Source organism: Taudactylus pleione, unplaced genomic scaffold (genome assembly GCF_031769625.1).
Source record: "Taudactylus pleione unplaced genomic scaffold, aTauple2 ptg000286l, whole genome shotgun sequence".
Lineage (NCBI taxonomy): Eukaryota > Metazoa > Chordata > Amphibia > Anura > Myobatrachidae > Taudactylus > Taudactylus pleione.
In genome coordinates this window covers 2,953,376-2,967,506 of record NW_028284688.1, presented here as the reverse complement: position 1 = coordinate 2,967,506, position 14,131 = coordinate 2,953,376, and the positions used below count along the sequence as shown (strand labels likewise).

Genomic DNA, 14,131 nt, shown 5'->3' with positions numbered 1-14,131 from the left:
TTTTCATTTTTCAGCCTAATGATGGCTTGCATCACTGATAGTGACAGCTCTTTGGATCTCATATTGAGAGTTGACTGCAACTGATTCCAAATGCAAATGTCACACCTAGAATCAACTCCAGACCTTTTACCTGCTTAATTGATAATGAAATAACGAGGGAATAGCCCACACCTGTCCATGAAATAGCTTTTGAGTTGATAGTCCCATTACTTTTGGCCCCTTAAAAAGTGGGAGGCACATATTGAAACCATTGTAATTCCTACACCGTTCACCCGATTTGGATGTAATTACCCTCAAATTAAATCTGAAAGTCTGCAGTTAAAGTACATCTTGTTTGTTTCATTTCAGAACCATTGTGGAGATGAATAGATGCCAAAATCTGAAAATTCTGTCAATGTCCCAATATTTATGGACCTGACTGTATCCCCTCTCATTGAGTGATCTAATGTTTCACCAGAATGCTATACACTAGCAATAATGAGTTCAATATGGAATAAGGCAAAAGTAGTCTCTCAGCGAGTGAATTCAAAAAAGCGGTGCACGGCAAAAAAGTTATCAAACATAAAATGGACACTCACTCATAGATAAGCATATGGTATAATCCATCCATACTGTAATAGCTGAAGTCAGATTAATGTCGATTGGGCATACTCCTCATGCTATGATTGAGAGCCCGCTGTGCTGATCCTAACAAGCGCTGTCTGCAAATGCAGGATACCGTAGGCTACACGATGGGACCATGTCAGCTGGTATTACCCTTCTGCTCGTCCCACTGCGTCCGTGTAATACGTGGTGCAGGGAAACTCCAGAGGCCACCCATGTACTGAGAGAGCTGCGCTCAGATAGAAAGTCAGTCAGCATATGTAGCGGGATACCCAAACTAAGTTAAAGTCTGTTAGAGCAACAGGACAGATGTCTAGTGTCATGGGCATAACTTGACGTGTTTCTCAGTAGTAAGTCATGTGCTGTTTCATCAGCGCCTGTTTGGATGTGTATGGTTGATTGCATGATTTTTGTGCACATACCATACACATCTATCTAACTTTACTTGTTTTAAGTTATCCATAATACTCTGAAAAATGAAATAATGAATTCAAAGCGCCAAGTCAGGCAACAAGCAGCAAAACACTGCCAGTTACAATTAGCCCGCAAATAGCACCAAGCTAAACTGCAATCCATATACTGAAAATTCCAACTGCTCAAAAACACCAGAGAACACCAGAGAAGAAAACCTGACAGGGAGTAGTCAGAATCCACAAGAAAAAAAAATCATCAAGCAGTGGGAGTGAAAATTAATGTGAGTATGTCAAGTGAAAAACAATTAACAGCAGACTTTTCTGGTACAGACAGTTGGCTACTTGCCATTCACTGCCTTCCAACCATATTCTTCATATTTTTTATAGGGTTGGCTATGAAATACGGATGGCTAAAAGCCGTCGGTTGAAATCCCAACCATGGAAGCCCGAGACATCATAATCCTGATGCCGGCTGGTAAGTATCTTTAACCTCCCCCCCTAAACCTAACCCTCCCTTGGGGGTGCCTAATTCTAAGACTTGGGAGTTGGTGCCTAACCCTAAGTCCCCCACATGGTGACTAACCCTAACTACCCCCTCCCTGTACCCTAAACCTAACCCTTCTAGGGGGTGCCTCACCCTAACACTACCCCCTGCAGCTAATGCATCATTATGCCTAGATAACCTACATTCGGTATGCCAGGCATTGGGATTTCGACGTGATACTAATGATAGGCATCTGTATTAAGACGCCTATCTTTAGTCCCATGCCAGGCTTTCCATATCGGCATTCTGATGGCCGGCATTTCAACCGCTGCCATCCTGACTACATCCCTTTTGTATATTACCCAAAATAATTTCCATAGTTTTTGTCAGCTACCTACAAAACATCATATATAAGAGGAGCTGTATTTTTTCTGCTTTTTGTGTCTTAATGTGAGACAGTGGGAAAAGTGTGTGACTAGATGAGCAATTACATGGCCACCTACAATAATCTTGTTAGGAAGATAACATATTAGTGTAGGTATTTATCTATCTACATTGCCGAGATAGATGTACACTTATGTTTTTACTGAGATATTAAAAATTATTATTTTCTAAGGTTTAAAACACAAGTGCCTTCTATTAACAGTTAGTATGTCTTTAACATGTACTGTGTCATTTAACATGTTTGTCCCATATACCGTACATGTGTGATATTAATTAAAAAATGTAAACACACATGATGATCCACGTATAACTATTGAAACATAGCCTTAGGGGGATGTTGATTCTCACTAATGGAACCCAGGAAAGTGGATGGAGATGAGAATTATCACACTCTATATTTCCCATGAACTTCTCTGCTCTGCTCCCACCAGAAAATGATACTAATCTAGAGGAAAGTTTGCATTTATCCACAGTACAGCTCTCAAGATTATGGTAGGAAAAATCCTTATACAGAAAAGCTGCAGCCAACACTCCAACAATAACAAGTGAAACACCAGTTACTTGGAACATACAATGAAAAAATTAGTGGGTTTGAACAGCGCTATTCTCTGAAGGGTGTTACATCAAATTACTCCCCAATGGATGAATGTATAATGCTTTATATGTAATACTCTCAAGTCTAATTTACCCAAATAAATTAGACAAGATGAATAGACTTGAAAAATAACAGGATATACATTTTATCACACAGAATATTTTTTTTAAAATGAGTTGTAACTATACAGTATATAGTACTGCTCAAACTTTCCCTACTGGAAATATACTGGACTTTATAACTGTTGGTTTTTATTTTCAGTCCTACAACTTTAAATTACTATATTACTATGTAGCTAATGTCTGGAGATAGAAATTCAGAAAAATAAATATTGTATGAATAAGAATTGCAGGAAGACATTTATAAATCAGTAAGGAGAAATCATCTAAGGAGGTGAAACCAGGAACCAGGGCTACCAGGAACAGCCCAATGCTAATTAGCAATAGGCCCCAGTTATGTCTAAGGGGTATATTTACTAAAGTGAGTTTTTAGAAGTGGAGACATCACCCATAGCAACCAATTAGATTCTAGCTATTATCTTCTAGAATATGCTAGTTAAATGTTAAGTAGAATCTGATTGGTTTGCTATGGGCAACATCTCCGCTTCTAAAAACTCTTACTTTAGTATATAAAAATATATCTAAGAGTGAGGACCAGAGTCATTTTTTATTTTTCTTGGGTCTATTGGCTAAAAGGGGGTCCCATATGGGTTTATTTTTTATTTTTGTGGCATGTTCTTCTGGCATGTTTGCTATGGCTTGGTGCTTAGCACATCTGAAAATTTCTATTGAAAGTATTTTAAAAAAACTGGTCAGCAACTTGCATGGCTTAATTTATTTTTTTGGGCTATTCACACTTTATTTGAAATGTTAAATCACCAGAAAACAGTGGTGTAACCAGGGGAGGTCGGGCAGGGCACACACCCTTGATGCTGTGTCCACCTGGTGGGGGGGCTGTCATCTTCCATCCAGGTCAGTGCGGTCAGAAGTAATGTACAAAATGTAGATCTTGATCGACCAGTCAGCCGCTGCTTACCCAATTTGCTGGGTGCCCACTGAGATTTTGTTACAGGCAGATGCCCAGCAGCTCCTTCCCTGCAGGAGCAGCTGGAGGCTGGAGCTCACTCCTGAGCTCCTACTTCTGGTATGTGAAGGGAAAGATATCATGCAGGTTCAGGAGCAGGGAATCAGGTAATTATAGTGTTGTGTCTGCGTGTCTGTGTCTTTTATATGTAAGGAGCACTGTATAAGAGGCACTGCATAAGTGGCACTACTGGAGACACTGCATAAGGGGCACTACTGGGTGCACTGCTTAATGGCTACTTCTACTACTGGGGGTACTGCATAATGGGCACTACTACTGGGGGCACTGCATTATGGACACTACTTCTGGCAGGAACTGTGTAAGGAGCACCACTACAGGGGCATTGCATACAGACATTTTATAAAGGGCATTTCTACTAGGGGCATTGCATAAAGGGGCACTACTACTGGGGGCAATGCATAAGGGGCACTACTACTGTGGGCATTAAGGTGCATATGGAATGGAAAGGAGTGTTCCCAAAATGTTGAGAAATTGTGGTGTCATGTTGACATGCCCCCATTTTTCAGTGGCCATGCCACTTGTGGCATGTGGCCACCTATTTTTTGGAGCAAGATCCTTTGCTGCCCACACTGTTGGGGGAGGCACCATTTTTCATCTTGCCCTGTGTGCCAAAGATCCTTGTTACGCCACTGCCAGAAAATCATCAAATATTGTCAATAGAGAGCAAACATTAGTTTTACCCTCATCAATGTAAAAACATAATAACCAGTAAGAAGTAGTTGTAGGTAACTAGACCATTACTCTCTTGTCACACTAAAATACTTGATGTCAAAATTCCCAATTGATACTAAATTATCTTAATTCCGTCATGTGAATGTGTTTGGTAACATTGTCTGCTTTATCAATTTTCAGAGCTTAGTACATCTGGCCTAATGTCAGTTATATCACTTTGGTTCAGGAGGTAAAATTAGCTCTACTAAACCACCCTTGGCCTTGGTCTGAGGACACTACTTGGTGTAATTACTGAACAGCAGTTTCCTACGGCCTTCACATTGTCAGATGTTTTATAATTATTAGAAGATGATTACAGTATAGGTGCCCACACACATAGCGATCTGCACACAATCAGCCGATGTGTACGATTTGTGTATGATTTCCCTTGAAACTCTCCTCGGCAGCTCTGCACATGATCTCCACATGATCTGCACACAATTTGGTGTCCAACCTGCAAATGATCTCTTCTGCATAGAGACTCTCATAGTGCATCTGGTCCTATATTGTCAGATCTGCCCTACTGCACCGTACATCTGATGATGCGATGTGCGACCAGCGGGGACGCGCATCGTATCGTGATCGTGAGTGGGGACTCATGATTTACTCTCAATTTGGCCATATTTTTCACGATCTGTCGTTCCAATGCGTCGGAATCGGCCAGATCATGTTAAATATCGCTATGTGTGTGGGCACCTTAAGTTGGAGTAGAGGGTCAAAGCTGATCTAAAGTACAGCCACCTATTAGTGTCATCCACATGTCACTTCATAAAGTTTATGTTCCTTTATAGACATTTTATCTGTTGTACTATAGTGAAGATATTTACAAAGCACAGTGTAGGTTATTCCCTTTCAGTATTTACTATCGAGAAACCAACACTATTAATAACAGATCAATGAGATAATTTTCCATTTTATCTTAAAGAATGCCTCGGAAAAATAACACAGACATAATGGAATTTATTCTCCTTGGACTTTCCAGTGATCCCAGGACACAAGTTATTCTTTTCTATGTCTTCCTGTTTGTGTATATGATCATATTAATCGGAAACATTTCTATCATAATTCTCATTCTGATTGATGTCAACCTTCATACACCGATGTATTTCTTCCTTGGCAACCTCTCATTTTTGGATCTCTGCTATTCATCTTCCACTGTGCCGAGGATGCTGAAAGATTTGATGTCAGTAAAGAAAACTATCTCTTATGCTGAGTGTGCAGCACAGATGTATATTTCTCTCTCTTTAGGGGAAACAGAGTGTGTTCTGCTTACTATTATGGCTTATGACCGTTATGTAGCTATATGTTATCCATTATATTATACTACAATCATGAGTAAAGTGGTTTGTTTGAGATTAGCCATGGGTACATGGATATGTGGGTTTCTTCTCTCTATTTCCCATGTTACTCTTACACTCAATGTTAATCGTTGTGACAATAATGAAATTAATAATTTTGTATGTGAAGTGCCAGAAGTGTTATCACTGGGTTGTGAAAATATTTTGCTTATTGAATTAGTCATTTTTGTTGTTGGTGTGATTATTCTCATTGCACCAGTCACATTTATTGTAATATCTTATATTAAAATAATTTTAAGCATTTTGAAAATGAAATCTGCAGCTGGGCAGCGGAAAGCTTTCTCCACCTGTGGGTCTCACATGATGGTTGTGACAATGTTTTATGGCTCAGCTATGGCTGCCTACCTGAAACCTAGGTCAAGCTCTCTAGCAAAAACAGACAAATTTATTACCATATTTTATGGAATTATCACACCAATGCTGAATCCTTTGATATATACACTTAGGAATAATGATGTAAAAGCAGCTTTTGTTAAATTTAGAAATAGAAACCTGTTCCGCTAATATAAATATAGACTTTAGGTTGACAAAATACCAATATTAGAGTTGATTGAGCATCCTGGAAATAGTTTTGCAAGCTATTTGGTCTTCACATTGAAACTTCTTAACTCTGCTTGTTTGTCCTAATTAATGTTGACTGTCAACAGCACAGATAGCTACAGCACAGCTCATGTATATTTCCAGAGTTTGAAGTAAAGAAACAATGAAGGGTCAAGGCCAATTGACTATCCAGAGGTCTGTTATACAAATTTTCGACCAGAGGTAAGAGACAGGAGGTGAGTACATTTAACACAATGTGTTACAAGCAAAAATTCACAGCAGCAATCAATCCAATGAAGCAATATACAAGGGGCCAAATGAAATAGGAAGAGAGTTTTTTAAACTTGGCCAATGTAATAGAGTCTGAGATCAGCAAACTCGCATTGTTTTCAGGTTAAAAAATCTCTCACGATTTAAAATCTCATCCAGATGTTTTCCCACTTTGAAAACGCAACTCGACCAATGTAATAGTGTAACTGCTAAACTCTAACATTTTCTAAACTCTAACCCTAATATATATGGCCCATGGTGTTAGGCAGAAGAGTAAAGCCTGCATAGATCTAACTGATGTAAACAGTGCTATTGATTCACCACTGATTAATGGCATATTCTAGTTTGATTTGTGTCAGCCATCCAGAGTGATAGGGACTTCAAATAGGATGTTTATCATTAGCATTTTTCAAATGACACTGAAAACCAATGCATAGTAAATACTGTTTATTTAAACATTAAAACACTATTGACAGAGCTGTAACTAGAGTTTTTGGTGCCCTGTGCCAGAAAGAGAATTGGTGCCCCCCTCAATTTTCAAAGGGAAATAATGCACTCAAAATAGGGCAATGGCCTCATGGTGAAGGGCCAGGCAAGAGAGAGGGGAGGCCAGGAGTTGCTGGGGATGAAATAAGAGGAAGCTACAAGTGAGAATGATAATAAACAGAAATTTTACAGGTCCAAACAGCACCCCCTGACCTGTGGTGCCCTGTGTGAAGGCACCGGCCGCACTACCCTAGTTACGGCCCTGACTGTCAGATTTAAAGAGATAGCAAATATAATGTGATGTAGATTTACCCCTTAGAGTCATTTACAGACAATTATCTAATGACCTCTTCACAACTGTTTATATTTTCATTAGATCACTGCTTTTTGGCAGAAGTGGACTTGCTAGTTATCTTCCAAGTTTGAGATTGCCCAGTGCAAAATTAGGTGCCCCACATGACCATGCATCTTCTGCAACTTTCCAGGAAACACATGCTCGCTCTTAGACAAGGTGTGTCAAATCCAAAATGGCCATAATTATATCTGAATAGAAAACTGAGAATGAAGAAGTAATTGGGAGTTCAGCCTCCTTCCACAGTTTCTCAACAATTTGGAAATGAGAGTATAACAGAAAATGATGATGATTAATATGTTATGGATGTTAATTTAAAAGTTGCTAAAGTGTGATAGGACAAGGGGGATATTGTTGGATGTTATAATAATGAGGATATAAGGATGATCGTGTTTAATTGAAAAAAGAAAATTAGGATGGTGTTGATTGTGTTGCAGTAAGGCAACCACCAGTGGAATCACCTCATGCCTATGATAGGTGTATTGTTATGTCTGGGGAAAAAGAAAAAAAAATCCATCTTACAGTATGTGTGTGGAAATATTTTTACCCCAACCCAGATTTTTGACTAAAGCATTTGTAGCTTTTTCATCACAAACTAAGTAGAGGTAGAGAACGCAACCATGTGTTGCAGCACTCTTATTCAAGTGGTTTATCAAGAGCAAGACGATCATGTTTATGAACAAGATTTCCAGCTATTAGCAGCAATACTATGTGCTCTCTCCACCGCCAACACCTTTATGATCAAGCTCTTTATTAGTAGACAGTACTGCTACTGATTTACAAATGGAGACTGTTTCTCCTGATACAATCATTAGTTCTCAAGAAAAATGCTTGTACACTAGGGCTACTGTTGTTAAAACTGAAATTTCATTATAGGAGGGGAACAAGAAATATAAGCATAGTTTTTTAAATAGCATGTCTGTAAACCAATCATTGACAAGGAGCAGCAAGTAGGACAGCCAGCATCCTGTTGTACTGAAGATCACTAAAGCTATGATTTGATCTGAAACCATTTCTTGACATGAATGTATCATGTTTTGAAAATTATTTGAGGTCATGTGTCCAACAGGAAACCAAACCCACTCGAACTTAGAAGTTTAGAGTGGATCTGAGTTCCAGCTCAAATCTTCCCGCCAGGCTTGGATCCTCTTCTCTGTGTCAGATCTCAATGTTTTGCTTTCTGTCACCACTATCTGTCAAATCAAATCAGCATCTGCTACCATGGTAACAGGCCACTGGTTGGCTAAGAATGGCTGACTCTCAGTCAACCAGTTGCCTGGTAAACTCGTAGCAGCTGCTGATTGGATAATACAGGCAGAAGTGACAGAAACCATAAGGGGGACCTGTCAGCTTCAGACACAGCACATAGATAGGTTGGAACTCCTGTCAGGCAAATGAGCATTTCCGTGGCTGCTGCTTGGCATAGCCACACAACAACAAAGTGTTACAAGTCACAGTCTCCTTCTACCAGTTAATCTTCTTCCGATGCTATCATTTCTGTTCCGTCATTTGATATGTGATCTACACATCACAGGAGATCACGTATTATCAACAGCATTGCATTATTGGTTCTCTCTTCTATTACAAGCTGGACTTTTGCCGCCTCGCTGACTATAGTGTTTCTTTTGGTTTGTTTGGCTGAGCTGCATGGTCAAAGCTAATACTCCTTGCTGTCCTGTATCCTGGTTCTCCAGTTGCTTAGCCTCTCCAACAGCTCCCTAGCCACACCAACAAGTTCCGTACTGCCACCGGCTCACCAGCCACTTCATCAGCTTTCCATCTGCACCAGCAGCTTCCATGCTGCCACCATCTCTCAAACCACTCCAATGGCTTCTCAGCTGCACATAGCAGCTTCTGTGCTGACACTGGCTATCAAAGCAGTACAGCAATACACAAACCTGTGTACCAGCACTCAAATCTGAAGTGCACTAACTTGTGTACTGGCTCTCAAAGCCACAGTACACAGACTTGTGTACCGGATTTCAAAGCCACAGTACACAAACTTGTTACCAGCTCTCATGCCAAACCATCAGCTCTCAAAGCCGCATCGCAAGTACACAAACTTGTGCACAGGCCTCAAGCCACACCATCGGCACCTAAGCCACACCTTTGGCTCAAAGCCGCATCACTTGTATACCAACTTGTGCTATCAGCTCTTGACTCGCCATTGGCACCCAAGCCACAACATTGGCTCTCAAAGCTGCATCATTTGTTTACCAAATTCTGCTACTGGCTCTGGCTGCACCATTGGCAACTAAGCCGCACTTTCAGCTCTCAAAGCCTCATCACTTGCATACCAATTTCTGCTATTGGCTTTTGCCACACCATTGGCACACAAGCTGCACCATTGGCTCTCAAAGTCACATCACTTGTACTCCAATTTCTGCTACCAGTTGTTGCTGCACCATCGGCTCACTAGTCATACCATTGGCTCCCAAGCCATACCTCTAACAGTATATGTTCCTATTGTTCCACTCACCACTGGATCCCATTGTACCTTCGTGGGAAGTACCGGTGAATGTGTGTAAGTTCTAAGGGAACAATGGGTGGTTGTTAGTGGTGGAAGAACTCGCTTGCCAGATTCTATGTAGTTTACACGTAGTAGGCTTTGGGATTCGTAACATTATAGTCAGCCCATTAGAGAGCAATCAAGGTACAGGCTCAGAGTCCTGCTCAGGGGCTTGCTGCACAAATCCAGGCCTGCTTCAATTGTGATCCATGGTCAACATGAGTTTGTGGTTGAGAAGATCTTGGACTTTAAAGTTTCCAGGGTCATTTGCATTTCTTGGTCCACTGGAAGGGCTGTGGCCTGGAAGAGCTCTTCTGGGTTCCTGGAAGTGCTCTACATGCTCCCAGGCTTAAGAGACTTTACTTCCAGGATTTTTCTGATAAACCGGGTTCTGGGAGTTCTTCAAGCCTGCATCAATAGGTGGGTACTGTTACAAGTCACGGTCACAACTTGTCTCCTTTTAGCAGTTCTCTTTCTTCTGACACTGTTGTTTCTGTTCCATCAGTTGCTAGGTGATATACATGTCACAGGAGGTCACTTATTATCCACAACATGGCTTGATTGGTTCTCTCTCCTATTTGTACATATTGGCCTTTTGCAGCCTAGATGACTATAGTGTTCCTTTTGGTTCACTTGGCTGAGCTGCATAGTCAGCATTTAGTACTCCTTGCTATAATGTATCCTGGTTCTCCAGTTGCTGCAAATGGCTCACAAGCCACTACATCAGCTTCCCAGCCACACCAACAGCTTCTGTGCTGCCACCATCTCTCAAACCTCTCCAATGGCTTCTCAGCCACACCAAGCAAGTTCTGTGCTGCCACCAGTCTGGGGCACTGGAGGAGGAGGTGACAGGAGTTTGTTGTCATGGAGTGGATAGATGGGAGCCCATCACCCTGACACCAGGAGAGATTATAGCAGAATATACAGGTCCTGTGTGTCTATTCTACACCATAACATAGCGACCTGTAGCTGTCCCAATATTATGAGAAGTCCCAGCATGATATGCTGCCATTTGTTGTCCCACAAGCCTGTCTGCAATGTCTGGACCTTTGAAGCCTCCAATCTTCCTTGTTATTCCAAATATTTTTATTTTTTATCTTAAGTATCACTAGTCAGTCTTCTTTCTCATTGCTCCATTTTGTAATTAGCTGTGGCCAGAATCATTCTTGTTCATCCATCTCACCACAAAGGCATGCATATATTATCCTAACTTATCATATGGGTGAACTGCATCTATTTACCAACAGAGTGATTTTATTAGTGCCTTGTTCAAACTGTGATTTTACTTTCATGTTCGCCTTTATTCAACTGCCATCCTGTCTGCCACTGCTGTACCACAATGTTTCATAGATGTCCTATCTTCTTTTATACTGGCATGTGTTTGTGCCACTGCTATGTTGCTTAATTTAGCCAACCAGCCAGCTCACTGCAGCCTTTGGCCTATGTGGGTGAAAACAATATTGTGAGCTGTGACTGGAAATAAATGTTATTGATGTTAATAATACTATTGGAACATATATAGGCCCAAATTACATGACTTTAGCTGTTTTTAACACTTTATTTTAAGCACAGATTCAAAACATGTGAGGGTCCTTTTGGCAAAACCAAAACATAATGATGATTTAGAACCAATACCAAAACCAAAACATGGGGGTCCATGCACATCTCTAGTTCAAACTTTCAAATTATATGTCAATTTAATTTCTTCTGAACAGCAATTCCTCACCTGTATTGAGAGGTTAAAGACAAATAAATTAATTCCTAAAAAATTCAATTTTCTGGACTATCCACATAGCTATAGTGAGGTGGAAACATGATACATGACCGTGACAGCCAACTGACAGCAGCAATTTAACAGCATCATTGACATCCTCCTCATCTTGTCAGCTTAGCATTGTGATCACTCAACATCAGGTCATTCACACGCAGCTACTGTGTGTATTTCTGGCTTCACTAAACACATACTGAGTCAATGTTGGAGAAACTCAGGAATTTCATGGCAAAATGGATCATCCTGCTAAGACCAGGATTCCTCATTGCCAATAATGGAGCAAACAGTGTATATGCTTTACAATAGATGCTTTGCATACACAATTAACTTGATGTTCAAACTTTCCTAAACAATCAGAGGCCTATATAGCAGATGTTACCTGTAGACCATAAAATTATTGGCAGATGCCTACAAGTTGGTAGGTCAATAGCAGATGTTAGCAAGGTGTTTAGTCTACACATTGACTCCAAACAAAAGTAGGCTTTATTGCATATAACAGGATACAAACAGCAGTCAATATGACAAGGTATCAATCCCTCTTGGGCTAAGTACTGTAATACTGTACAGCATTGTGATGCTCCAATAACACAGTTAAAGTTTTGAGCACATGCACTTCCTATTATTGAGGAATGTAAACAAGGTATGCACCATGTCATTCTGACCTTTAAGTTTAGTAAATAAGAGAACAGATATAGTGATTAAACATTTAATTACATAATGACAAAAATATCTTAATATTATTGCTATGCAGTCTCCATTTGTTGAACATTGCAGCTGCTGCCATGCCAAGAACTGAAGCTAAAGGTAATAACGAGGTAAAGTTCTAAACATTACATGCTACAGCAACTGGATGAAGGGCAACAAGAACTACACATCTAATCATGAGAAACATAAAGGTGGGACATGTTACCTTACTGTAGCAAACTGGAGATTCTTTCAGATTTAAGCAAGCTACTTGAACTATTACAAACTGTAATAAATAAAGCAAGTTTAGATACTACCAGATTAAGAAAAGTCATACCCCAATAAAACAATTAAAAGAACAGATAGAGATTTGAAAGAAGGATTTGATGAAAGACAATGTAAGTGTCTCTGAAAAAAGTACAGTCATTTGGCCTTGTAGATCAAATTCTTTGCTTTGAAAAGTCTTAAGGGTCTGCATCATCTTGTAGTTGGATCACTACATTGTGTCAAATATGCTTGAAAATAAGTTTAAGTCATATACAAAATCTTTAATCACAACTCATACAGATCTGAAAAGATTCAAACATGCCCCTTATAAGAAATATGTCAGCTCAAGTCATGGATGACACATCCCCTATTACAGCTTCTTCTATTAAAGGCTATGGGCAGACCAAAATTACCTTTTGAAAGACTGATAATGAGTCAGCAAAATTCCCCAAGGTGAGAGATTATTATGGCATCTGGATAAGTTGCAAAGAATGGCAACTTATACTAACTGCATTACTTAATGTCCCTTCATGGCATTATCTCTAAGGCTTTAACTTCCTTCACCCTCCCAACATCACACCAAATTACATCTAGAGAGGCACTCTAGAGAAACAAGACAACTGCAAACACTCTGACAAAAAACAGAACATCATTGGTGTAAACCTCATACTTTGCATTAGTTCCTCAAATATACTGCTACTGTATCTCATCAAGAACTTTTGCAATATGGCTGGACCATTAGTGATGTGTAGCACTTCTCCTCATGTATGAAATTCTTAATTCCCTATAATTTTTTACTTGCCATACAAAGTCGTCTGTAGCTATCTCCTCTCTGTCTGTATGTTATTGTGCAGTCTCATCTTAATAATGTTTTGTACCCAAAGGTAATGCATAAAGGGATATGCTGGTGCTATGGAAATAACTGTCAATAAATAAATGTTAATAATTTTGACACCTCTGATGAAAAATAAAACAATGGACACCCACAGGCCAGAGGGTAAATGCCAGAAGCTGATAGAAGGAGGGTGCTCTCTTCCTAGCCCAAAGCTTAAAATAAATTCAGCAAATTATCAAAACAGCATTTATGTTAATTGAAAATGTAATATCATATAGCTTTATAGAGTAAGGGTAAATGTAATATCATATAGCTTTATAGAGTAAGGGTAAATGTAATATCATATAGCTTTATAGAGTTAGGGTAAATGTAATATCATATAGCTTTATAGAGTTAGGGTAAATGTAATATAATATAGCTAAATAGAGTAAGGGTAAATGTAATAAACATTCATATGAAAGAAACAATGGCCAGTAAAAATTGCATGTAATCAAAGAAAACAAAATCCATAGAATTTATGGATATAATCAATCTGAAACATTTGCAGTTGCACTGAACCACTATCAGGATCCAATTATTAAATATGTATACAGTAGTAGCAGATAAATCAGTCTCTTTAGACTAAATCATTTTATATTATATTTTATATACCACCACAATATGTGGTTGAACGATAACTAGTTAACGAAATCCATTACCGGTGTA

At 39.5% G+C, this 14,131-nt stretch overlaps 1 protein-coding gene across 1 annotated transcript; it reads left to right on the top strand.

The window, feature by feature from the left end:
* The first annotated feature begins 5,280 nt into the window (after positions 1–5,280).
* LOC148512007 (olfactory receptor 2D2-like) lies at positions 5,281–6,216 on the top strand. The gene has a single exon (XM_088482405.1). The coding sequence runs from the start codon at positions 5,281–5,283 to the stop codon at positions 6,214–6,216; it is 936 nt and encodes a 311-aa protein (XP_088338531.1).
* The last annotated feature ends 7,915 nt before the right edge of the window (positions 6,217–14,131 follow it).